Below are 27,275 nucleotides of genomic sequence, written 5' to 3'. Positions count from 1 at the left end.
TAAAAATCGGAAACTTGTAATTAAAATTATTTTTTTATTAAACGATCCAAAAACAATTTCATCTTATTCTTCGTCATTTTTAAAAACAATCTCTGAAAATTAAAAATATAAAAATTATGATCAAAATTAAATTTCCGAAATCGATTCAAAAACTATTTCATCTTATTCCTTGTCGGTTCCTGATTCCAAAAACATATAGATATGATATGTTTGGATTAAAAACACGCTCAGAAAGTTAAAACGAAGAGAGGTACAGTAAAGCGTGCTATAAAGCACAGCGCAACCGCTGCCGCGCCAAACAGGCTCGTCACTTTCACTGCCTTTTGCACTAGCGGCGGACTACGTTCAGTTTCATTCTGTGAGTTCCACAGCTTGACTAAATGTAGTAATTTCGCCTTACGCGACTTGTTTTTACTTTCTTACCAACACATGCACACACTTTCTCTCGTCTTTCTTAGGTATATCAAACAAAAACAATCTTTAGAAAATATCAGAACTTTATTATGACGAACCTGAACTTATAACCAATTACAACCATTCTTTCTTTTTTTCGCAACAAAAAATATGCCATGTTTACCGTGCATCAAGAATTGAGTTCGAACATGTTGAGTGCAATATCACAAAGTTAAATGATCAGGTCAGAGGTTGGCTTTCCTGGAGAAGAAGGACATGATAGCGTTGATGCACTCCTGTGACTGCCACCTTTCCACCAGAAGATCACATTCTGCTTCATTCACCTTGTGTAAGAGTTCACGCTCTGCACTTCGATTCAGTGTTTTGGAGTACTTCAAACTCTGTAAAAATTGAAACAAGGCATACACAACCATTGCTTTCATACGTATGTGAGCTGGGTTAGGGTTATACAGTCGAACCCACCTAAAACGAACACGCTAGTTACGAATTTTGACTTATAACGTATTAGTTTTAAGTTCCCAACTGAATACCTCTTTCTTCATGCTTAAAAAAAATGCTTGAAACGAATTCTTTGTAACGAATTTATGCTTATAACGAGCACTTTTTGGATTCCCAAGCATGCATAATGTCTGTAATTTACTCACGCTTATGACGAAATCTTTAAACTTGTCCCGAGATCGACATATCATGGGAATTTGAGAAGTTTGAATACATGTGTCAAAGTCGGCAATATCCCAATGTATACCCCCACCGGAAATTATTCTCAAACGGAACGAAACCGATTCTGGTTTGATATTCAAGGGAGAGAACCACTTCAAGTAGAGTGTACTTGAATGCGGTGCTACTCTCCCATGGACTGTCTATATATATACTCCCGATATACCCCCAACTCAGTACTTTCTGTACATAGCGCAAAGAAGGAGTTGGGGGTATATCGGGAGTATATATATACACACAGCATGACTGACAAACTACACATTTACACTCAAAAGGGTTCTTTTTGGGGGAAAAGAGAGAGAAGTAAGGGGATTTGATGTATGGGGGGTACATACTAAAAATTGGGGGACCTATTTAAATATCCCCACCTGTCTGTGTTACGTCTGTGTAAGTGTCTCTCTGTCTGTATGTCATTTTGCTTTTATAACTAGGGTTGAGGTCATGTGTACTGGGACCAGAACAAAAATTTAAATCCTGTATTTGTAACGTTTGGGTTAAAGATGGTCTGAATTCTATTGCAACTTTAACTATAATAATTAAGTCTTCAGTGGCAGTGCTGAAAACACATGCTCACGCTTGCACACACAAACACACATAACACACAAACATCATTCTTCTTCTTCTGTGTTCATGGTCTGCAACTCCCACATGCACTCACTGAAAAGAGCATGCTTTTATGTGTATGGCCGGGGTTTTTTCACCCCCATTTTGGAACTTCCACTCCAATTTATAATTCAACATTCCATACCTGAGGAGGAAGGGATCCGTAGTATGACACCAAGGCCTCTGTCTCTTTCTGGAAGACATCCTCAGGGAAAACCTGGGTGACCAGATTTCTCTCACAGGCTTCCTGGGCAGTGATTTTCTTGTTGAAGAGAAGCAGCTCTCCGGCCTTGGCGTTGCCCATCATCTTGGGGAAGAGGTAGGAAGAGCAGCCTTCTGGGGACTGACCCAGCTGTGAAAACGGTGTGTGGAATGTTGCCTGCACAGAAGTAATATCACATTGTATAATTGTTGGTAGAGAGATCTAAGTGTTGTGAGCAGTTTCGTTCGTCAGAGGCTATACACAGGAGAGGTCTCGTACATCGAGTCATATGCACTCAGAACACAAGATGAAGTGACAGTTAACAGCATTACATGTAGTTCCAATAGTGGGCATGTCTAAGTGAAGGTAGAAGAAGCAGGGGCGGATCTGGGGGGGGTGCAATGGGTGCAATTGCACCCCCCCCAGCGGGACAAAAAACAAAAACAAAACAAAAAAAGAAGAAAAATGTATCACCTGAAAATAGCACTTTACACGCTCAGATTGCACCAGATTGCACAATTTTGCTTCCTTTTTAAAAAAAAATTTCGGGGGGGCATGCCCCCAGACCCCCCTAGCATGCTCGGCGCTTCGCGCCATCGGTTCGCCGCTTCGCGCCTTCGCTGATAAGATACAAAAAACAAAAAAAAAGAACTTTGCACCCCCCCCTTTCAAAACCCAGATCCGCCCCTGAGAAGCTTAATTATTTCCATCTGGCTGATCTGGTTTCCTTTTTATTTGTTTCTGTTTTCTTTCTCACTCTAACACTGTATCTGCTTTTCCATGACCCTTTGAGATAGAATGAGTGTTAAGCAGCACTTAAATGATGACTGCACTTCTCTTGAATGCTGTCATCCACTGCATGATCAATTAAGAGAGAAAAAAACTGTCTCAGTGGGCTAACACTCACCTTGTCAGTACAGTAGACAGCGTCAAACAGGCCCAACACAGTAACTGAGATACCCACTGCCGGTCCGTTGATCAAGGCAATGAGGGGCTTGGGAAAGTCTATGAAAGTCTTCACAAAATTCCTGTTGAAAAAACAAAACAAACAGAGAATTTCTAAAGTGAACAGCACAGACAAATACTTACAAACACACACACACACACACACACACACACACACACACACACACACACACACACATACTGTGATACACATGGGCACAGACACTCAAATACAGACACACTCACACTTATGAATAGCGGTATGAGACAGAAAGAAACTTACGAAAGAACAACTTTTCCATTGAGGGCCATTTGTGCAATCTCCTCAGGCTTGACATTGGCGAAGTTGGATAAATCATTGCCGCTACAATAATAATCCCCAGTCCCTGTCACACAAATGATCACAGAAAATAGTATAATGTAATCAAAGATCAAAACATCACAGCTGACAGATATGCTAAAAAATATGATCATGTAAGGTACAGGCATGGGAATTGAAAAAAGTAAAAAAGGCTAAAAATTTGTAAGTAATGGCAAAGTCGACGGCGCGAAGCGCCTAGCCCTGCTAGGGGGGTTCGGGGGCATGTCCCCCCGCATTTTCTTTTTCTCCAAAGAACCCAATTGGTGCAATTTGGTGTCATCTAAACTCCAAGTTTGCCATTAAATTCAGTTTTTAGAACCATTTTTGCCTCCCCCATTTTTTTTTTTTTTTGCAGACACTTTTGCTTTTTTCGGCGGAAAAAAAAAATCGGCTGAAATTTGCCTTTCGGCGGACAATTCCCATGCCTGAAGATATCAAATTCTAAATCTACTACCATGACTGAGACAAAAAAAAATTAATGGCCTGCAATTTAAGCTAGTGTGCAAAACCCAAGTCGAACCTTCCCTGGTGACCACCTCTGAAAAACTACCATCCGTCCAAACTGACCACCACAAGGGATCCCCGATAAAAAACTTTTTATCTCAATAATTCAACTTTGCATTATTAACGACCACCTGTCTAGAAAGACCACTTCTGATTGGTCCCTTCTGTGGTCATTATGGACAGGTTCAACAGCACATTGAAATAACACTGTAACTAACCAAACACAGCAGCTTTAATTTATGAACTTCACAAATGTTTGGATACTTTTTCTTCTCGTTTGATAAACGTCCATGGCCGAAAGCGGAGGTGCAGGACCCATGCATGCGGCTGCCGCACCACGTATCAAACGCTTCATGACAGATACTTTGGAAAATTGATTGACAAAACTGCCTATCAGTGTACTGTACAAAGACTGATGACGGTGACTACACGATGCATTGTTTGCCATGGTTCAGGACAGAGAGAAGGAGGAAGCAGAGAGGAGGTGAATGGGAGAAGTAAATTTGGTACAGTCTCTCTCTCTCACCTGTGATGACAGCCACTGAAACGTTCTTATCCTCTGCTGCATCACCAAGCGCTGCTGCAATGTCATTGTACATCTGCACAGCATGCAAAAACAAGATCAAGACAAACTGATGCACAGATGGTTTACTGCTGGAGCCACAATGCTCATTCTAATTACAGGTAAAAATGCTTCTGCTGCATGGAGCAAAAAAAAAGAAGCCCCCCCCCCCCCCCCAACAAAAAAAAAACTAACACAAAACACACACACACACACAAAACAAACAAACACATCAAATAAAACAATTTAAAAAAAACCCACCCAAACCCAAGTATTGCTGTCTGGCAAACACATGCAGAAATAGTTCATACAGAAAACAATTGACCTTTTTCCTTCCCTGAGTGTATTCCTCCTTGCCAAATGAGAGAGGAAAGCAAATCATGATTGACAAACAAGAAAACAAGAGGCGAAGCCATCAAGGCTCACGTAAGAAATCGACAAACAGTAACACAAACTCAATCACTCCGTCACACATACACACACACACACACACACACACACACACACACACACACACACACCCACAAACACACACACACACACACACACACACACACACACACAGAAAGAGCATAGGTGAAACTGTGCAAGAAAGCGAGACACTAGATCTAGATCTGTCTGTCTGCATGTAGCCTACTTACAGGGACACGACTGCCAACTAGTCTCGGCCCGCTCAAAATAATAATGACCGAGACTTTCAGTACTTCCTTCGCGTGACGTCTAACCCTCTTACGTCATAATGTGACGTCAATGTAATGTGACGTCTTCAAATGTTAGAGTTTCTACCACAGACATACACACGCATGCACGCACATACGCACGCACGCACAGACAGACAAAGTTACGATCGCATAGGCTACACTTACGTGAGCCAAAAAGCAAGCAAGTCAGAGGGAGAAAGAAAGAAAGAAAGAACATTAGCGACCCACCTGCCACGTCAAGGCATTTTTCTTTGAAGGCCTGTTGAGCTGGATGCGGAAGACTTTCTTGTCTGTGGTGATCTTCAAACCCTGGTAACGTTCGTCAGCGCCTGCGGGCTCTGAGGTGTCTGAACCCCCCGGCCCAGCCATACTGTTCACCAGGTCGATGTATGCTTTCTGGGCATCATCCTACATTGGAAACAAAACTCCATTAATATCCTGCAACTTTTTACACCGACTTAATTGGAAAAGAACGATTAAACAGCGTCATGGCACCTCTATTCAGTTTATCTCACCTCTCACAGTTTGTGTTTTGACAAACATGTACTTCTATTTTACTTTCAAGAAAAAAAATCACATGGAACACTTCTTATAGTTATACAAATCTACAAGTACAATTACAGTTTTCATTTTTCAGCTTCACTTTCAAGAAAACAACAACAAAACAAATATTTCTACAAACATTTACAATCAAGTTTACTGAAACCTGAGTTACTAACTGACATTCTGAACATATAAACTTGTGCTATATATACATGTTTTACCTGTGACATATCCCCCAGCTTGTTCCATGCGTCCCACTTGGCTTTGCCGACAAAATCCAAAGCGCCAGGTTTTTTCACATCGCACTTACCCTTGGTTGCCTGAAACGAACAAACAAAATCAAAACTGGTACAAATAACTCGTGCCACAAAACTATATTGTCAGACAGATTTTAAATTGCTACTCTTATGATTTCCCATGCTACCAAAATGGAATAAACTTTCTAAATTTTTAGAAAGATATCCTCCCCAAATGCAATCCCATCCCTGTCTCTTTGGAGTTGTAGTGCAAAATGCAAGCTGTTTGTAATGCTATACACAATAATTATGCTTCCATGCTCCAGTTTTATTAAGACTGAACCAACCTGCATTCTTCAAATTATAATAAAAGTTAGCATTCTGGTTCTCGGTAACCCTCCTTTGTTTTTAAATTCAGATTTTACATCATGACATTCATCCCTTTGCAAGACCACTACAATCCCTGCTTTTGGGTGAAATACAAAAAAAATATTAACACGCAAACACAATTTGTCCAATACGCTTTACAAGTGCATGTCTACCTGCTTGAAAAGCGCATAAATCTGCAATTTGACAGTGTTGTCAGGTTCTTCTGACAGCTTGCCAAGACGGTCTTTTGCGGAATCGAACTCTGCATCATGGGCTGGCATCCTGTCGACAGCTCCCTGGTGAAACCGGCACACCTGGGCGGACACTCCTCTGCACAATGTGTTGGAAAATGGATGGTAAAGCTGGCAGAATGGGGGAAGGCCTTACAAATGTTTATCTGTGGACTAAAATCAAAATGAGCTTCTGCATGCATGTCCATATAATGATATCCAGTCCAGTCCATTCACACACACACACACACACACACACACACACACACACACATAGGCCTATGGCTAGACAACATGAAATGCCTTCTACCTTGTGATGGCTTAACCTCAGTTAACGGCTTAACAGTTGTACGAACTTGCAGGCAACACTTTGAGAAGGTATAAAAGTTATACACTAATACTGCATACTTCTCATGTGTCTTTAATACTACTTTTTAGTTAGCTTGTATTGCATCATAGGGAAGCCCATTCAAGGTATCAAAATTTCAGCACTTCAAGTTTTGCTACAAGAAGAGTTTTGCTGACCAGTTCACCACTACAGACATACATGTGTCCAAAGTCCATGTTCCAAATAACCTTCTGTAGCAGACGCTCTTTTATGTTTTTGCAACAAAACTGTGTATTGTCAAATTATATGATCCGTCAGAATTGTAAAAATTGCGATAACTACGTTAATGTACTTAACAGAACATTTCAGTCAAACAAGCGACACACCCACCTGCTCAAAGATGCAGAAAAACGGAAAAGTTTAGCCAAGGTAGACATCTCTGGCAATGCAGTAAGCTTACCGGAAGTTTCGTTTCGGCGAGTTGTGTCCCCTGTTTTCTCGTCGCAATGGCGGACCAAAAATACTATGAGGTAAACCGTTGTTAAAAAAAATTGATTGTGCCGTGAATGAATGTTGGCGATCATCTGCTTCAATTCATTAATTTTGATGTTTTCTGGCCCTAATGTTGTTGCGCAAGAGCCATGCAGCGCGTACAGCGATAAAGCTGAAGCAGACGATCGCTTTTCGGCTTTGCCGCGCCATCATCAGTCTTTTTTGCAGTGATCTGGGTTTGCTACAGATCTCTGCTTGGAACACAGAGCTCTGTTAGCGCTGTCAGGCGCTGTGCGCTGTGCTGCAGCTCTTTTTGTTCAGTCTTTGTGGTTCCGCTGCTTCTGCGGTAAAGCGTAGCTGATTACTAGATTAACTTCATCACTTCGATCATGACAAGCTTCTCAGTTGTGTGTGATGAGTTTCAAACAAAGCAAAAAGGACTTGATCTAGATTCAAACGAATGCAATTGCCAGTATTTTTTTGCAGAATTAGGTTGAAAGATGTGTGGAAAAATGATATCACAGTTGCAACTAGATGCTATAGGCAGCTCGAACTGATATTTGAAAGACCGAAACTAGTGAAAGTGAAAATTATACCTGATTCAGTTTTGTAATACTGATTTACTCCCAATCCCATTGGCTTTTTTTCAGGGTTTTTTTCTCAATAGAACAAAGAAGAATGTATTGTCTCTTTCTCAATCTCATATAATAGCCTGCCCCATCGTCCACCGCCAACCTCCTCCCCCATCTGCTGTAATGCTACCTTTCAGTGTTTAATCAGGACACGTTCATTTTTTTAAGCATTATATTCTTTTGTGGTATTAGTATTATTATTAATGATTAAATTAAGTCTCAAAGTCAAATACTGACATTGGTATGATTTTCTGTTTGATTTTTTTATCACTTAAAAATACAGATCAAAAGATATATATAAGGCCCCCCCCAAAAAAGTCTGTTTACGGTATCCCGACCGACCCTATTTTTTCGCGCGACCCTAGACTTTTTTTTTGGCATTTGGTGTGGGGGGGGGGGGGGGGGGTCTGTTTTTTGGCAAAATAACTTAAAAATATGGTTTTTCGGAGGAAAAAAAAATCCCGACCTACCGACCCTTTTTTTTTGGTCTATGTTACTGTAAACAGACTTTTTTTTGGGCCTAAAAATATAAAACAAAAAGTTCACACCCCATGAAAACACACACACACACACACACACATACGGGTGTTTTTCAAAAAAGAACGAAAAATGAGACTAGTGAATGGTTAAAAGTGAATTTATTCCAAACTCTTAACAAATGCGTTGACATTATTCAGCACAGCCAGTGCCATGTTAACATAAGATATGTACTCTTAATAAAGAATGGTTTTGCCAAAAAAATAAATAAACAAAAAATATTTTGTTGCAGTGGTCAGTCGTGTTACTCTTTCTTTAATTTTTTTTTAGTTTCAAAGAAATGTTGACAGATGACTAGTTTGCCTCCAGTATGACAAAAACAATACACTTTTCACTTTCTGAAGAAAAATATATACCTTAAAGTGAAAGAAAGCGATACAAATTAAAGAAATTGTCACTCAAATGAATAAAAATTATTTTTGAAAAATGTCAAACATTGCCAGCAGCTTGAAACTTGTACATTTCTTGCAATTGTATTTTCTCGAATCAAGTATTATGAGAGCATTGAGCAAAAGATATACAGACTGAAAAGAATTATATCTTCCTGGAAATTTTGCATTCAGAAGCCTCAGTAACACCAATGACATGTGAGTAACACGACTGAGTAACATGACTGACGTCTCATAACACAACTGGCCATCCTCAGCTAACTTTGATTTATGAACTGATTTTAACTTTAAACGTAAAGTTAATTAAATGGAAAAAACTAATTTGCTTATAGTAAGACATTTTTACTTTATTTCCACCTTTTAAGCCTAACTCCACAATTTGACCAAAACAATGCAAACTTGTCACAAAATAAACTGTAATGATCGCGCCGTGAATTTGCACAGGCCTAGCAAAATCGCAATTTTATATGATTCAAGGAAAGAACAAAATCTTATTTATTTTCAGCATTATTACAGAAATGTACTGCAAACATTTTGCACTGTAACATTATTGATTCTAACAGCAACATTACTGACAGATGGTAACAGCACTGAGACCAAATTGCCTTGGCTGGTTTCGACAGAAGTTACACGTACAAAAACGATCAGCAGTGTTTACTTACTGTTTGACAGAAATACAATTCTTTTCCTCAAACGGCGAAGACAAAGCATAAACAATCTTTAAAACAACCAAAGCTGCACAGTTTTTGAGTCACTTGAGAAAAAGTGACTCTATGTAATCGGTCAGTGTTAGTCTGTCCGGCCGGCCGTCCGGCCGGCTGTCCGGCCGGCCGTCCGTAGACACCACCTTAACGTTGGACTTTTCTCGGAAACTATCAAAGCGATCGGGCTCATATTTTGTTTAGTCGTGACCTCCAATGACCTCTACACTTTAACGATGGTTTCGTTGACCTTTGACCTTTTTCAAGGTCACAGGTCAGCGTCAAAGGAAAAATTAGACATTTTATATCTTTGACAAAGTTCATCGGATGTGATTGAAACTTTGTAGGATTATTCTTTACATCAAAGTATTTACATCTGTAGCCTTTTACGAACGTTATCAGAAAAACAAGGGAGATAACTAGCCTTTTCTGTTCGGCAACACACAACTTAACGTTGGGCTTTTCTCGGAAACTATAAAAGTGACCGGGCTCAAATTTTATGTGAACGTGACTCATTGTGTTGTGAATAGCAATTTCTTCCTGTCCATCTGATGCCTCATATAATATTCAGAACTGCGAAAGTGACTCGATCGAGCGTTTGCTCTTCTTGTTTAAACAGTAACATTACAGGCATGGTAACACCACTAACACCAAATTGCCTTTAGATGTTTCGACAAACAATAAAACGTTCTAAAACAGATCAGCAGTGGAATCCCCAACGTTCTGGCACGAACAGTACAGTGACCTAGCTGGACTCTAGCACATTCAACTACTCAGGAACTTGATTAGGAGTGCAGTCAGCAGTTGGTGAATATGGTAGACCTGGTGTGAAGTGGTTTGGGATCCAGTGCGTCATGTTCATGTCAACACGTGCAGACGTCCATATATACCCATGAATGTTTTTTGCTTTATTATCTTCATCACTTCCGCTTCCTATATTCGTTTTACGGTGTTCTCGTCCAGGGACATTCCAGGAAGGTATTCGTCAGAATACATTGCAAAGCTCTTGATGATGTGTCCTCTGCGTTATTTGCTGGTCTCGAAGCATTTCCTCAGGTTTTCTCTTTCAAGTAGTATTCAGAATAGTTAGTTAGTTAGTTACGGTTGTTGCTTTTTGGGTCCAGCGGACCATATAGGCCAAATCAGGACCCCACAAGTTTAACATTACAAATATTTAGAATAAACCAATTTTACTAAACAAAACAAGAGGCGAAGCCTTCAAGGCTCACATAAGAAATCGACAAACAGTAACACAAACTCAATCACTCCGTCACACATACACACACACACACACACACACAGTAAGCATAGGTGACACTGTGCAAGAAAGCGAGACACTAGATCTAGATCTAGCCTACTTAAGCCTGTCCTTAATTGAGCCCGTAGTCGACTACACGAAGCTTCACAAAGTCTTAATACCAAAAACCCGCAGCTACGGCGTGGTACTTTGACCCCAACATCGCTTCTCAAGTTTTGACATGCGAAGCTTCGCCGTAGCTCGCAACGAAGTTGTTGTTTTTTTGTAAGAAGAGTGCTTTTTGATTGAAGATGGACAACGAAATCAGACTCAATACCATAGTGAAGAATGCACTTATCGACTTTGGTCGATATCGACTAACCTCCTACCTGTATTATTTCATACTGCGATGCATTGACATGTCGAATGAAACTCGAAATCCCAGCGCTCACGCCAACTGGTCCCGGCCGTGCTCAGTCAACGAAATAGAACACATACAATTAACTTGCGTCATCATCAAGTACGTAAAGTACAATTTGTGACGTAAAGTACTCAGAAAGAAGCACACCACGCGCTGGTCGAGACTACGTGCATGCGCTAATAAGATTTATGAGACGCCAAGACATGAAAAGATAACTCTCTTTTCCGCCATAGTGCCTTCCAACTAGTCTCGGCCCGCTCAAAATAATGAGCCAAAATGACCGAGACTTTCAGTAATTCCTTCGCGTGACGTCTAACCCTCTTACGCCATAATGTGACGTCTTCAAATGACGAAATGTTAAAGTTTCTACCACAGACATACACACGCACACACACACACACACACACACACACACACACACACACACACGCACAGACAGACAAAGTTACGATCGCATAGGCTACACTTACGTGAGCCAATTAGGAACGTCACCCGAAGGTAACTTTAACAGCTATATCGAAACCCTACGTGTCAAGAAACCCTACGTGTCAAGGACTCCTTTAAAAATCCAAAGAGAGCTGCAGAGCTCAGACCTTTGTAAAAAATATGTTTGAAGCTAGAAGTGTCAAAATACTTCACTCGTAGATCATACAGATCAGCGCACTCCGTGAGAAAATGGCTCACAGAAAAACTATTATCACAGGCGTGGCACCATGGTGCCTTTTCTCTTTTAATCAGATGGACATGCGTTAAATAAGTGTGACCAGTGTGTAGCCTAGCCAGAACACTTTCGTCTTTTCTACTTGCAGCCAACAAAGGAAAGGGCTTTTATAGCTCAGGGTGTATCTTATACAGTTTATTTTCCTTGCAGGTGGACCAACGGTCTTGCCAGAGTTTTAAACTGTAAAAAAGGGTCTTCCGACGAAGGTCGGTGAAAAAACAAATTGCTCAGGAAGAGGTGGAACCGCCATCTCCGGAGAATCCTTTGCTGCCTTGTCAGCAGCTTCGTTGCCTTGTATGCCCATATGACTGGGCGCCCACAAACAATGTATAATAGTATTCAGAATGACACGCGAGTTCATGGACAATGCGGGCTCTAAGGTCTGCTGGTCGCTGATCATGGCCAAAAGCGTGGACACTGCCACATGCTTGTAGACAATCACCATCTGCTCTCACAACAGCAGGATACGTTTGTGCATTGGGTATATCCGCAGCAGAAAGAGCCATGACATAAGATACCGGCACGGTTGGCCTAGTGGTAAGGCGTCCGCCCCGTGATCGGGAGGTCGTGGGTTCGAACCCCGGCCGGGTCATACCTAAGACTTTAAAATTGGCAATCTAGTGGCTGCTCCGCCTGGCGTCTGGCATTATGGGGTTAGTGCTAGGACTGGTTGGTCCGGTGTCAGAATAATGTGACTGGGTGAGACATGAAGCCTGGGGTGCTGCGACTTCTGTCTTGTGTGTGGCGCACGTTAAATGTCAAAGCAGCACCGCCCTGATATGGCCCTTCGTGGTCGGCTGGGCGTTAAGCGGCAAACAAACAAACAAACAAAAATGACATAAGATTACCCGAAAAACAGTAATATTTGATAATCATAACAGAGTTGTCTTTTTATAAGAAATGATCCCGTAAAAAGTCTTGCATTCTCTCTCTGGCACACCCCTACACACCAACCCCAACCTCTTTCACTCTCTCTCTCTGCATCCCCACAGGGACACACGTATAATCAACAATTATACACGCAAAAGAAGTATGTGGCAGGCAGAAGAATGAAAATAAAACCAGGAAAGAATCTAAGATCAGTCGTGTTACCTCTTCGTCAGTAGTGTTACCAGGCACAAGGTAACACGACTGAAAGTAACACGACTGATAGAATTTATTTGAGAAAATAATGATCACTCCCCAGGCCATGCGTTCTGAACAAACACGTGTCCCAGTAGTTTTGATCCTTATATGAAACAATCAAAAAGTAACAGAAGAATGTAAATTCCTTCAGATCGCCAGAGACACACAGTAACACAACTGATTCGTTAAAAAAACACATCTTACCTTTCTACACTTGTCGGGTCCACCATACACAAGCGATCAAACTTGCTTAGCTGTTCCCGCTGCAGGAAGCTGCTGAAGGATGGGGGATAACTACAGGCCCAAAATGGTTTAAAAAAAAACTGGAGTACTCATTGTTTAGGTCTGTTTAACTGTTCTGGTAACACCACTGACAAAAAAGTGACAGACACTCATTTTTGAGAGTTTAAGTCCACATTCAGAGTCTGGGTCAACCTTACAATCAAAATCTGTTGCAATTATCCAAAGGTGCTCCCGTAAGCAATTTTTTGGATATTTTTTTTAATGGTCTACAATTTTTTTTTCTTCTTTGTAGAGGTGGTGGAAGTTTTGAGTGCCTTCAAAAAGACAGGCATTTTTAGATACCCCTACATGTTTAAACCATGCAAAACTAACTTTCAAGTGTCAAGAATGTACTTTAATGAATGTTCATGTTGTTGTCTATTCATTTTTGTAAAAAAAAAAATGTATTATACTAAGATAGATAGGACATGTTTCTTTCTGAATTAATTTAAAAATCAAAGACACGTTTTTCGTACATTTTTGAAAAACACCCATACATGTATATATGGGAAAAAAGTAAAGGTAGACTTACAGGTGTTTTTTTCGCCAGAAGGCAGCTTTTTTTGTTTGCTTTTTAAAGAATATGTAATTTAATCGAAAATTTTAAAAGTAAATTTTCATTTGATTAATATACTTACCCGAATCACATAGTTTATGCCCTCCCACCTACCCCGCTTACGGCTTTTTAGTTTCTTTAAAGCCGTATGATCTTGGACACGTGGTGATAGAGGTAGTGTTGTAGTACACACCAATGGGAGGTAACTCCCAGAGTATGTGCTCATTTCCATGGCTATTTTTAGCTCTTTTGGTGATGGGGTTGCTTCTCTTTAAAAATGTTAGACGGGTAGCCTTTTCAGACCTTAGCATCTCAGACTGTGTCAATGCTATATATGTGATTCGGGTTAGTATATTAATCAAATGAAAATTTACTTTTAAAATTTTCGATTTTAATAATCTTGTTAGAATTTAGTATGGATCTCTGAATTCAAATCTCTTTCTGTGTAACAAATGTAAGTTTAATATATATATATATATATTCTGGGATGTTGCTACCAGTTTGTGCAAATCTGTATCTATATACGGCTTGTGTGTGTCTGTGTGTTCGCTGTGTTCACGATGCACGGCCAAAGTTCTCGATGGATCCGCTTCAAATTTGGTGGGCATATTCAGGTACACCCCGGACACAATCTGGTCGCTGACAATTTTCAACACGTGCTCTCAGCGCGCAGCGCTGAACCGATTTTGGTTTTTCTGTACATCCATTCCCAGTAACTCTTCCTTATCTTCTCCAGTGTTTTGCGTGTTTATCTCCCTTCCTTCGTGTGGCGTCAATCGCGTATTCGGGTATTCGGCTCTACTTCTTCCCGGCGAAGCGGGTATTCATCTAGTCGTACATATGTCCTGACTTCATCAACATGATATTGAATAGGACATTTGACCGGCTTCACAAATTTCAAAAGGACATTTCAGGTGACCTACATTGTGGTCGTACACATTATCGTCTGCTATTTCCTGTTCTCTCTTTATGTTGTCTTTTTTTCTCTTTTGTTTAATATGGGTTGCATACAGTACCTCATAAACTGATAAAGAGTTTGTTCCATCAGCTAAGTTTAAAAACAAAGCAAAAGAACAAAGGCGACAGCATGTGAGAGCAAACAAACAAAAAAACAAAAGGCACTGTACTGTGCTTTTTGGTCTTTTTGTTAAAAACAAAGAACCAGAAGACAAGGCAAGCTAGGAACTGAGAAAATCGATTTGGGACTGGGAGAATTTGCCAACCGATTCTACATTTTCAGAATTTGAGAATACTTTTGGATGCTTGTACTTTTAACCTCTCTCTCTCCCTCTCTCTTCAGTGGAAATGTATCGTCGAGTGCCATAGAGGGATGATCCTTTTGCAGCTAAGGAAGCTTAGCTAGGGTCTTGGCCGTCCGGGAATTCAAGGACAAGGAGAACAGACAAAATGTCTTTTCCTGTATCGTACAAGTTTCTTTTTATGTCTGCAGGTGGAGAAGCTCCTGGACAAAAAGGTAGAAGGCAAAAGAACATTCTTTTTGGTGCGGTGGAAAACCTTCTCTCCAGAATATGACACGTGGGAGCCTGCTCGCAACCTCACAGCCTGCCAGCCCATGTTCAAGCAGTTTGACAAGGCAAAGAAAGCGTCAAAGTCAATGTCTGTGGCTGCAAAACTGCTGAAAGGGAGCAAGATGTCCCAGTCCAAGGGAGCATCCTCTAAAACCAGCAAAGGCCATGACAAGAAGTCAAGTCAGATTATTGCCAATGCCAGGCAAAAGATTGCAGCAGAGTTGAAGTCAAAAACGAAGAAGCTTGCAAAGCAAGGAGCTGTCTTAAACACCAAGAAGGCTGAGCCAAAGGACAAAGGAGTGAAGAAGTCTGGTTCCAAATCAGAAAGCCCTGCTCGAAGTGTAAAAAGTTCAACCTCTCCTCCTAAGTCTGCCAAAAAAACAAGCCCATCAAGCAAAAAGGTGAAAGAAACCATCAGCAAAACAGTGAAACATACTGGATCCAAACGTGGGCCAGAAACTCCCAAATCAACAAATACAGAACATTCAAGCAAAAAGAAAAAGAAGGAGGACTCATCTAGAACGCCAGGAACTGGAGATGCTGTGACTAAGAAGAAAACCCCAAAAGAATCCAGTAAAAGTATAAGTAAAGGAAAGAAGGATGCTTTTTCAAAAAGCGATTCAGGAAAACATTCTGCTAAGGCTAGTGGTGATAAGCATACAGTTGCTAATAAAAAGGCATCCACAAAGGGTGGAAAATCATCACACAAACGCAAAAACAATGACCCCTCCAAAGCAGAGGCAAAATCTAAGGCTTCTGGCAAAAAAACTCCTGATTTGGACTTTTCAATCATTTCCGACAGTGAGTCGGATGATGACGACCTGTTGTATTCTCTAGTAAATGGTGTAGATGATAAGGGAGACGGCCATAAAAGTCAAGGACAGACTGTCAAAAACAGGAACAGTGATGCAGCCAAGCAGGCTGCAAGTAAAGGCTCACCCAAAAAGAATTCTCAAAGCTCTTCACATTCTCCCAGCAAAAGCTCTAATTCCAGGAGGATGTCATTGATAGACTTCAAGAAACCCAAACCAACCCCAAAATCAGGTAATTGACGATTTTTTTCCCAGCATGCACAGACTTCCTAAAAGCAAATTTCAGCAACTACGAAAGGGAATAATTTACTCAATTAAAAAAACATAACAGGGCATGAAAAAGTTTTTGATATTATGACATGTTACATTTACAGGGTAGACTATTTCGGTATTTCAGTATTTGAAAGAAGACAAGAGGAATAAAATGTATTTTACTTTTGAGTTAGAACAAGGATGTTTCAAAGGAAATATAACATTTGTAGTTTTCATTTATTAGAATTAACTAATTTAAGATTCACTGCATTTGTATCAATAGTTACAACTTACAGTTACACCCTTCCTCGCCCTTCCAAGTAAATTATTTAATCATTTGTTTGAAAAATGGTCACTTCAGTTTGAACAAGTTTACTCGAGTCTAGTTGTGTTTTACACAATTAGAGCTAGGAGAACCTCATGTGTGACGGTACACGTACCGTCTCAAGAATGAAGAAATCTGGCATTAATGTAAAGATGCTTGTCGCCACTGATATTAAAGAATATTTCAAGAATGTGCTTTCTTTCTCAGGACAATTCGAACAGCTGCTCCGTCCTTCGTCCCCGACCCCCTTCTTCACCCCCCTGAAAGCGGTGCAGAGCCCCCTGCGAGGTTCCCTGCCCATGACCACCCCCCTGGGCATGGACAGTCTAGTGGGGGACGTGCCCACCTTCCAGGCTGCCCCTGCCGGCCCTCTCAGCCCCTCCTCCATCTCCTACAGGACTCTGCTGGACAACCTCCCCAGTCAGCTCCACCCCAAGCAAAAGGTCTGTGAAAAAACCCTTTTTCTTCTGCGTTCAATATTCATAGCCGTTATATCCTGAAGTCGGTGGCTGCCATGAAGTCCGCAGTCTTCTGCAGTTCTACAGTGGGACCCCGGAGCTTGGTGTCCAGGCTGGTGTTTTCTGGCCAGTAGTGCTGGCGTGCTGTCTCCAGGTGTGGGCAGGTCTGTAGAATGTGCTCAGGGGTTTGCTCCTCTGAGCCGCACTCAGATTGGGCTGTGTCACGGAGTCGAAACCCCCTTTAACACTTTCGCGACGGGAGGTGACTATATTAGTAATAGCGCTGCAACGCCCACGGACGGGAAGTGACTATTTTAGTATTAGACATACAAGGTACACGACTCGTGATTGCTTCCCGGTTTTTGAAGCTTGCAGTAAATTGAGTTGTTTCCCTTGACACACTTGGTGTGCCCTTCCGCCATATGCAAAATTAGCCTGGTTTGTGCGGTTTTTTCGAGAAAAAAAATGAATTGAAGGCGAGCCTTGTCACGGGAGGAGATTCTCCGGATGTTGGATCTTGAGGACCCTGTAGATCATGATTCCGACGTGTTGTTTTCGCCTCAAGAAAGCGATAATAGCAGTGATATTGAGGAAGAAACAGTCCTGTTGTTGCTGCTAGTATGAGTCGGCAAACTACACGTGTTAGGGTGGTACTGCATGAATCTTCGAATGTGTAGTTGCAAGGGGGGCGTGGCAGCACTGATAACAATGGATGGCTGGAGCCTAATCCTTTTGGAAATGTTCATAGGTGTACAGTTGGGACTTTGTTGTGAAAATGTGACTTATATTCAATATGGATTACCTAGACATCATTTGGTGAGTGTCAGAGTTTTGTTTCATTTGAGTCAGGATGCTGTGAGTGAATGCCGGATTTGCTTGTTTTTTTCTTTGTACTGTCTCCTTATTTCTGTGTAGAATTTTAACAATATTTCAGCTGATTCATAGGTTTTACACCTTGTTTGGTTATAAAATTATTTATAATACTTTCTGTTAAAAAATAACTTTTAAAAAAAGCAGTGGAAAAGAAAACACACACAAAAAAACGTTAAAAAACACAAATTATCCCCCTTTCACCCCCATTTGCTAAAACAAATTGCGTGACAAACTTATAAATAGCACGACTGAACTGGGCATCCATTTTTTAATTAGTACACAAAATTTGGTGGTGATTGGACTTAATTCAAGCTTGCTAGACAGATTTCTTTACAGTTACTGTTTTTTGGGAAGTTTCTTGGTGGCAAGCTTGGGCAGGCAGGACGTTAACGCCGTGGCAATGCTAGTCACAATAGTGTTAAGATTCCCTCCGATAGGACCATATTTTTTACATTTTAATTTCTGTTGTAAATCTGCGTCCATTTTAAGACTCTCTCCTGTTATAACTTGATTTTCTCTATGTTTAGATCTTTAAAGGGGGTATTGCTGGTGGGCAATAACTACCGTATTGAGACATTGACCACAATAGTCTTATGTAATGCTAATACACTGTAGTTCCAACTTTTGTTTGTGTTTTGAAGAAAACTAAAGCATGACTGCTGGGTATACAGACATACACGAACTGACACATAAGTGTAAATATACAATACACACAACCTGACAGCTTGTAAAATCATGTAGTCATCTATTTACTAGTGGTCTTTGAAAAGAAAGGGTGGGAACTTACTTCTTATGAAACAAGTGTTGTAATTTATTTTGAAGTCATCCGTTAAACTTAAAATGAGTTTTCCATCTTATTACTCTCATAGTCTTTCTAAGTTTCTCTAAGAGTTACACCAGGTCTGATAAGTATCTTATAATTCCGAAAGGGTGGCAAGAAAAAGGAGAATGGCTATGGAGCCAGCACTAGCAGTGGCAGCAGTGGACAGAGCACATTATCGTCAGCCTTTGACACAGCAGAGCCAATCGAGCGCAGGATCAGTGTGAGGGCGACAGAGTGTGTGTTTCGCTACAAGCAGATTGTTGTGAAGAAGTGTCATCGCTACACTCAGATCTGGCTCAACACACAAACCATGCTGAAAAATGCATTTAATCCACAGGTAAAGACATTCATTATTTTATTTATCCAAGCTTTGTTAAACCCTGTTAGTTACCTGAAGTTTTACTTGATATCTGACACATAATGCTAGCTAAATTTCTGCATTGACAAACTGTAGGTTTTGTGATGTGTAATTTACCTGAATATTGGAATAAGAAAATGCCTATGAATATTCAAATTGCATGGTAAAATGAACCTTTGAGTGACAGTTGTTTACCACCTTTATAGGTCTGTTAAAAGATTGACTCTACTCAGACCTGGGAACCCATACGATTTCGCCGTATTTTGTACGCATGATTGTCGAGAATACGCTCAGTACGGTCAGTGGGAAAAAAATACGACGAGAAAAATTCCTAGACTACTTTTCTTCACAAGCCCATCCTGAAGCCGATCCAGTATTTTGGCACATGGTTACGTCACTATATTAGCCGCCGTCGAAAAAAATATAATCGGATCGTGTCAATCAATCAAAACAACCAGGCAAACGAAAGTACGGTATTTGGCGAAATCGGCTCCGAGAATAAACAAGTGAAACAAAGAAGAAAAGTGAAAAAGTTTGAAGAAAAATATCACACACACACACACAATTTGTAACCAACACACACATGTAGTCCCGCCCGGAATAAGCTTTTTTGGGATGATTTACGACTTTTGCGCACATTTCGAGCAGACGAAAACACAACATGGCGGCTCTCGCTCCTCCAACTATCGCGAGACACAAAAAAACGAAATCTCGCACGCGCGAGATCCTGATACATCCGGTGTTTCTCTGTACGCTTGTCACGACGACTTGTTGACAAACAAAGATTCGCGAAAGAAAGAGAAAAGCGCCGAGTCTTGAGTAGAGAGCTAATAAAGTACCGGTAATCGCTAATCGAGCGAAATGAAAATCCGCGGCGACTTCCATTAGTTGAATGATATTCAAGTTTAGGTAACGTTTTAGCCGCATCTTTTTATAAGCCGAAATGCGATTTTTTTTTTAAAGTCGCGGCTTGTAGTCCGTCAAATACGGTACAGTTTGTGTCAGTAAAAATTGAAAAAAGCATTTGTTTTAAATGTATAGGTAAACTTAATTAACGGTGTGACGGACGCGCATGAGGCATGTTTTAATCATGGATGTGCAAACGCTGTGTGGAGTACGCTCATTTTTTTGAAAATACACCAAATTTGTTTGAGAATACTCAAAGTGCAAAACAGGGGTTCCCAGGTCTGTCTACTGGTACGTGAAACTTTTTTTGTTTGATAATATACACATGTGCCTCTAATATCCTGTCATGTTTATCGGCTCATCCTTGGAAAAGTTCTACCAAATCTGTATTGTGATTAGACTTTGAATGCATGTGCAGGTTGTTCAAGAAGTGGTGGCAGCACTGAACACAGCCAAGTACGACGACAGTAGTCTGGTGTTGTTCAGCAGCATAGGCAGCTTCTTCTGCTCTGGCATCGACCTGCACTTCCTCACCACTGGTGACAGACGAGTGGCAGCCAGACAGATGGCAGATGCACTCAGGTAGTCTGGGAAACTCTTGTTTGAACAGAAAAAAGACTGTTGGCGTTGATCAGTTGTGCAGCGCTTGTGTACATTTTTGTATATCTACGTTGTCACTGTGCATTCGCGGAATGTTACTTTATGTGTTAATACACCAAATACTTTGTTAAGTAACATTAGCATTTGAATATGCTTGAAGCTTGAAATCTGTCAATTTCATAAATTGTTCAGTTGCTGGTTCAAATTTTAACTTTTTCTGTGCGACTGGTCACCAAGGACATAAGTTTGGCTGGTCTTTCCGACTCTTTACTCTTTCTTTTTTATTGTTCTGCCTGTGTACCAAACCTTGCCGTCTTCTAACTGTATCGCCATGTGTGTTTCAGAGAACTGACCAAGGCATTCATCACATTCCCCAAGCCTGTGATAGCAGGTGTAGGGGGCTCGGCGGTTGGCCTGGGGGTGGCATTGCTGTGTCTGTGTGATGTGGTCTACTCCAGCGACAAAGCCGCATTTCATCTACCTTACGCCCAGCTGTCACAAACACCTGAAGCGTGCTCTTCTTTCACCTTACCTATGGCTTTAGGACTGGCGTCGGTAAGTGGGGTGTTTCTCTCCCTCTCTCTATCTGTATCAATGTCTGTGAGTGAGACTGTGTTCTTCGGAGAATTCCAGCCCATCTGAATATCATTGTGTGTGTAGAGTGTGTTCAGATGTTGGGGAAGGAAGAATTCAGTTTTGGAAAAGTGGGCTGTGCTGCTGTTTGCATCTGTTTTCTGATTTTCATCGAAGTAAACTTACATTATTTTGAGCAGGAAAGTCCAGTTAGGTGGTTGGTTTTTGTTTTGTACTCGTATACAGTTTTGATTGAATAAGGGGCACATGCTGGAACATTGTGCTGCTTACCTGAAGATCTTTTCAAGATAAAATATCTGTTAGTTTAATGCATGCATACATATCTTTTCTGCATGTGACAACTTAGTAGTTGTTGAGCTCTGTGTAGAATAACACAAGCTTTTTTTCTCCGCAGGCCAATGAGCTGTTGTTTGGCGGTCGCCGCATCACAGCAATGGAGGCGTACCAACTTGGGCTGGTGTCACACGTCTTCTGGCCCACAGCGTTCATGCAAGAAGTCATTCCACGTGCACAGAACATGGCCAGCTGCTCTGCCAAGGTAAGCATCCTTACCATCTTCTCCACAGCTAGGCTTCTAACTTGGCAGCTTTTCCTTTGAATAACACAGTTTCTTTCAGTTTTTGTAAGTGTCTGTTAAGGCTGTTCTTAATATAGGCTGCACACAGCGCCTAATGACATGAAATTGTACTAGGCTGGGCTGTACTCGTTTGCACGCAGGGAACTTGGCTTTATAAGTTTTAAGTTTTGCTTCGAGAAATGATACTGCAATCTTGGCAGTGTTGGAAAATGACGTCATCTGTTCTAGAAAGCCCACATAGACTCCGTATTTATCAGAAATCTGACGAAATGTTTTTTTGTGAAACTGGATTCCGGTCTTGATCTCTTGTGCCATTTTTTGCTTCGTGTGCAAATTTATGTTTGATAACGAGTTGCAATTCATTTTAGTGGCATGGTTGAACGCTGTGCGCATCACACTGGAAGTACATTAGAAAGCTAACAGCCATTTTTCTTGTGCGGACAGCGTAAATTAAGCACAGGCGATTCGCTGAAAGTTTCAGTAAATGTTCTTTGCAAAACACTTGATCCCTGGCATTTATTTATGAGTTGTACGTGTCTCAAAGAGATACTCTTGATACCAATTTAGAGTGTCCGAGCATTGGAGATGTTTTTTTTATGTTAATATTGTTATAGACGTTTGAGTTAATAAAGTATTTGAGGACAGGTCTCCCTTAATTTGAATAGTAATGGCGTATGAGATTGGTGCTTTTATTTGTGTGTATTTAATGCAAAGGAATTTATAGACCTGTTGAAGGAGTCACTTTGTGCATCTTATGAAGCTGGTAGATCAAAGTATTGACAACACTTTTATGAAAAGACTTTCCACTGGCACTGAAGTTGACAACTTCTCTTCCTCAGGTGCTGGAGGGTACGAAGCTGTTGATACGCTCACACCTCCGCACCAAGATGGAGCTGACCAATGAAACGGAGTGTAACTTACTGCTGGAGCGCTGGTCGTCCAATGAGTGCCAGCGAGCCATGGAGGCCTACCTTGCCAATGAGAACAACTTCTCTTCCTGATTCCCCCTCGTGCACCTGAATGTTGCGTTGGTGGCAGCTTTTTTTTTCCAAGCAGCAGCATCAACTGGCCAGCATCTTTCTGTATCTGAAGGCTACATTTGTTTGTATCTGCAGCTCAGTAACATTGTGAACAGTGGTTGTGGTGGTTCTGTAATTCAGGTTATTGGTGAATTTGACGTATTAGTCAGTGTTTGAAGTTGGTTTTTTTAAGAACTGCAACATGCTGCATTTTGCTGTCACCGTCTACGTATCAATCAAATTAGCCAAGTTCAAGTTCAAGTTTTATTGGTCCATAACCCATGGGGGCATTTTGAACAATAAATACAATCAATACAATCATGATATATGCTAATATAATAAATAAATAAAAAAAATAAAAAATTTATGAAAAACTGTTACAAATTCTATTAATAAAGTCCAAAATATTCTTTAGCAATTTCTTTTTCTTAGCTTCCTCCCAAACACCCTTTTGAATATTGCTATGTATTGTAATGTAACTCAGTGCTCATACTTTTCTTCCTAGCAGCTACATTTTGCAGCAAATATAGATCTTACTGGTCAAGATATAATGTAAAGGGCTGTGAAACTTAATTGATCATCAGTACCAACATTTGTGTTTGATTTATCTTTTGGGGTATACTAAATTTACACATTTCTTAAATTGTGGCAGCCTTTAGCTTGTGTTTAGACTGGTGGTGACATTTTGGTTCTGCATCACATTGTTTAGTGTCTTACATTCACTCGGCAACTTTTATTAGAATGATTCAAGTTTTTGCATGTTCTTCATGTTGTAAGAAAGGCCACGTTTCCTTATAGGGCAATGTTCAGCAGCAATATTTGTTTTACAGTGGAACCCCTCACAAGGACCCCCCTCTCTAACGACTACCCCGCCACAACAACCCTTTTTTTTGTAACCGATGTGTTTCCTTATAGTTATACAGTTGTCACCAGTGTAGCGACCACCCCGCTCTAACGTCTAAGGACCGACCTATAACAGCTTGTGTAACGACTTTGTCAGACAAAGCCAAGACTCTCAGTCAGCTTAACGCATCACTGACAAACCGGTTATAACCAGTTATAACCGTCTCGCGTAAGCAAAGGCACTAAACCGCTGAGAGGTGTGATGGTTGGGTGGGCTGAGTAAACATCACAAACCAATCATCGAGAAAACAAACTCACGTGACCAACATACACCGTTCAACTCAGTCAGAATAGACAGTCTTTGGACAGAAGAGCAGTGGAGATCGACATGGCGTCTACAAATAAAATAAAATATTTCACTCTCGAAAATCGAGTGAATGTTGTGAACAGACACAAAAAGGGAGAAAGTGCCATCGCGATTGCAAAAAGTCTTGATGTTGGAAAATCGCAAATTCAAAGAATTATCCAAGACAAAGAAAACATTCTGAAAAGGTGGGAAAGTGGTGACAATGCCGATCGAATGCGATCAAAGCGGCAGAAGACAACATACTCTGACGTAAATGAAAAGGTTTGGGATTGGTTCCTGGCTGCCAGAAAAAAGAATTTTCCGATCTGCGTGTGCGGCGAGATCAAAGGCAGGTCCATTGTGATAGCTGGGTGGCCTTGTTTATAGACACTGACCTTCTTCCCAGGGGTCATTGACCCAGTTTTAGCTATGAGAGGTGGTTCCCCTTTCATATCTGAGAGAGGAAACACTTCCTGCACCCGGGTCAGTAACCGAGTTTAACCTATGGGGAGTTTAACCTATGGGGCGGTCTCTTTGATGTTTTGAGAGGAAACTTGGCCAGGGTAGTACATGCACCAGAACTGGTGGACACCAAGGACAATGTCAAACATGAAATCGAAGCAGTTTGCTTGAGGAAACGGTCGTCAGCAACTCAAACTTCTCCGTTTTCTTTTTTTAAGAAAATCTGACTTTCTTTGTGGCCCCCTGACCCCGCCCCCTCCCTCTGTAAGGACCCCCCTCCACAAGGACCGATTTTTGTCAACATTTTCAAGGTCGCTAGAGAGGGGTTCCACTGTATTAAAGAACTCAAGTTTACTCATTTCTTTGTAACTGCTGTCCTTCATCTTACCATGAAATGGTATATCTCTAGGATTATTTGTACCGTTTATCTGGGTATTTATAACATGGGCAGCAGATGTGAAATGGAAGGTTCCATTAGGGTTAAATGAGATTATGACTACATTGCTTTAAGAAAGCCATTGTAGAGATAGAGGAGTTATCACCGCAGGAGAAACTTAGGCATAGATTGGAGAGTAAAAAGATCTGCTTCAATGTGAACCTACCGTTTTAAAATTGAATGATTTTTTTAAAACTTTGAAATCAGTAGTTTAACCTGAAACACTTTTAGCAGCACCAACTAAACTATTATCCTTTATGTCTATATTTGTTAGTTTGTGAGCAGTTTCTGGAAATGTATATTTATTGCTCAACATTCTACATTAGCAGCAATACCTGATAATTAGCAATGAATTTTACTGAATAATGAATGTTCAGCAACCACATCAATGTGTTCTTATGGAAGTGTTGCATCTCCTCCCCCCCCCCCCCCCTCCTCCCCGCCTCATCCTTGATTTTATTATATTATTTCGTTTCTTAAACACAGGCATCATTTTGGAAGAGCACTCTGCCAAGTTCATGTAACAAATCTTTAAACAAAAGTTAAACTGAGGACCTTTTTTTAACATTTTTACCTTTAAAGATAAAAGGTATGTGAATAGTTACTAACTAGTTTATGGTTTGTGAGGTTTCGTTGTTTTTGTGTGCTTTTATTTATAAAGAGCTGCCACTCAACTGGTCAATTTTTGTGAGGATAATGATATTACGAGGTGCTGTATGTTTATGATTGCCACCGTTTTTACGGGTAAAAAATGGATGCAGCAGCTCTGCTAAGAGTTTGTCAGACTCACGGCACCATGTGTATATTTTTCAGGGGTGGGACTCTTCCGCGAATCCGCGGATTTCCGTGGACACAACTTACGAATTCCGCTAGTACAGTCTTCACCTTTGCCTTTTCCGGTTTGCGAAACAAAATGGCGCACCGCAAAGACATTGTCGAACGAAGCAAATGTTCAACATTGGATGAAAGTTTGAAAAACAAGTGGAGATGGGATTGGACAGGGGAGAAGGTTGATAAAGAACTTATTGGAGAATTCATCACAGTATCTATAACTTGTTGACTGAATGATATGGAGAGAAGTAAAGATGGAACAGAACACTGGAGGCTTGAGAGTTAAATTGTGCTAACTGAAAACTCCTGATAACTAACAATAATTTTGAGCTTCAATGTACTGGGGCGTCACTTGGATCATACTATTGCCAGTATTAGATTATGGATACATGGTTCATTACGTTAATATGCACCATTGTTGTGTGAAAGTGTTTTTTGTTGTTGCTTGCTTGGGATTGTTTTAGGGTGGGTTTTTTTTTTTGGGGGGGGGGGGAGGAGGAAAATGTCTTTTTTTTTACCTGATCCAAACAAGTACGATTTTACTTTCAGAATGCACCAGATTGCACAGATTTTAATGTACCATTTGAAAAAAATTCGGGGGGGCATGCCCCCGAACCCCCCTATAAAAAAGGGATTTCCTCTTTTTTCATCACAAGAGAGTCCCACCCCTGATTTTTGCATACTTATTTGAAAATAATGTAATTTTGCCCTCTCTTTTTTGACTCACATGCGAAGCAAAAGTGAGTCTATGTACTCACCCGAGTCGTCCGTCCGTCCGGAAAACTTTAACGTTGGATATTTCTTGGACACTATTCAGTCTATCAGTACCAAATTTGGCAAGATGGTGTATGATGACAAGGCCCCAAAAGACATACATAGCATCTTGACCTTGCTTCAAGGTCAAGGTCGCAGGGGCCATAAATGTTGTCTAAAAAACAGCTATTTTTCACATTTTCCCCATTTTCTCTGAAGTTTTTGAGATTGAATACCTCACCTATATATGATATATAGGGCAAAGTAAGCCCCATCTTTTGATACCAGTTTGGTTTACCTTGCTTCAAGGTCAAGGTCACAGGAGCTCTTCAAAGTTGGATTGTATACATATTTTGAAGTGACCTTGACCCTGAACTATGGAAGATAACTGTTTCAAACTTAAAAATTATGTGGGGCACATGTTATGCTTTCATCATGAGACACATTTGGTCACATATGATCAAGGTCAAGGTCACTTTGACCCTTATGAAATGTGACCAAAATAAGGTAGTGAACCACTAAAAGTGACCATATCTCATGGTAGAAAGAGCCTATAAGCACCATTGTACTTCCTATGTCTTGAATTAACAGCTTTGTGTTGCATGACCTTGGATGACCTTGACCTTGGGTCAAGGTCACATGTATTTTGGTAGGAAAAATGTGTAAAGCA

The 27,275-nt window shown here is 40.7% G+C and overlaps 2 protein-coding genes across 2 annotated transcripts; one reads left to right on the top strand and one right to left on the bottom strand.

Moving 5' to 3' along the window:
* Window positions 1-479: 479 nt before the first annotated feature.
* On the bottom strand, window positions 480-7,236 carry LOC138974023 (enoyl-CoA delta isomerase 2-like). Its single transcript, XM_070346727.1, has 9 exons — window positions 7,106-7,236; window positions 6,331-6,487; window positions 5,774-5,872; window positions 5,238-5,417; window positions 4,273-4,345; window positions 3,165-3,267; window positions 2,844-2,964; window positions 1,880-2,113; window positions 480-794 (listed from the first exon to the last, which is right to left on the bottom strand). The coding sequence occupies exons 1-9, from the start codon at window positions 7,150-7,152 to the stop codon at window positions 639-641; spliced, it is 1,170 nt and encodes a 389-aa protein (XP_070202828.1). The 5' UTR covers window positions 7,153-7,236; the 3' UTR covers window positions 480-638.
* On the top strand, window positions 7,205-25,420 carry LOC138973996 (testis-specific chromodomain protein Y 2-like). The gene is made up of 8 exons (XM_070346689.1): window positions 7,205-7,245; window positions 15,259-16,381; window positions 16,934-17,169; window positions 18,987-19,217; window positions 20,563-20,726; window positions 21,089-21,299; window positions 21,733-21,876; window positions 22,755-25,420. The coding sequence occupies exons 1-8, from the start codon at window positions 7,222-7,224 to the stop codon at window positions 22,914-22,916; spliced, it is 2,295 nt and encodes a 764-aa protein (XP_070202790.1). The 5' UTR covers window positions 7,205-7,221; the 3' UTR covers window positions 22,917-25,420.
* The last annotated feature ends 1,855 nt before the right edge of the window (window positions 25,421-27,275 follow it).

The sequence above is a fragment of the Littorina saxatilis genome, linkage group LG1, assembly GCF_037325665.1.
Source record: "Littorina saxatilis isolate snail1 linkage group LG1, US_GU_Lsax_2.0, whole genome shotgun sequence".
In the NCBI taxonomy this organism is placed as follows: Eukaryota; Metazoa; Mollusca; class Gastropoda; order Littorinimorpha; family Littorinidae; genus Littorina; species Littorina saxatilis.
Note: the sequence above shows the minus strand (reverse complement) of the source record. Positions and strands in the feature narration are given on the sequence as shown.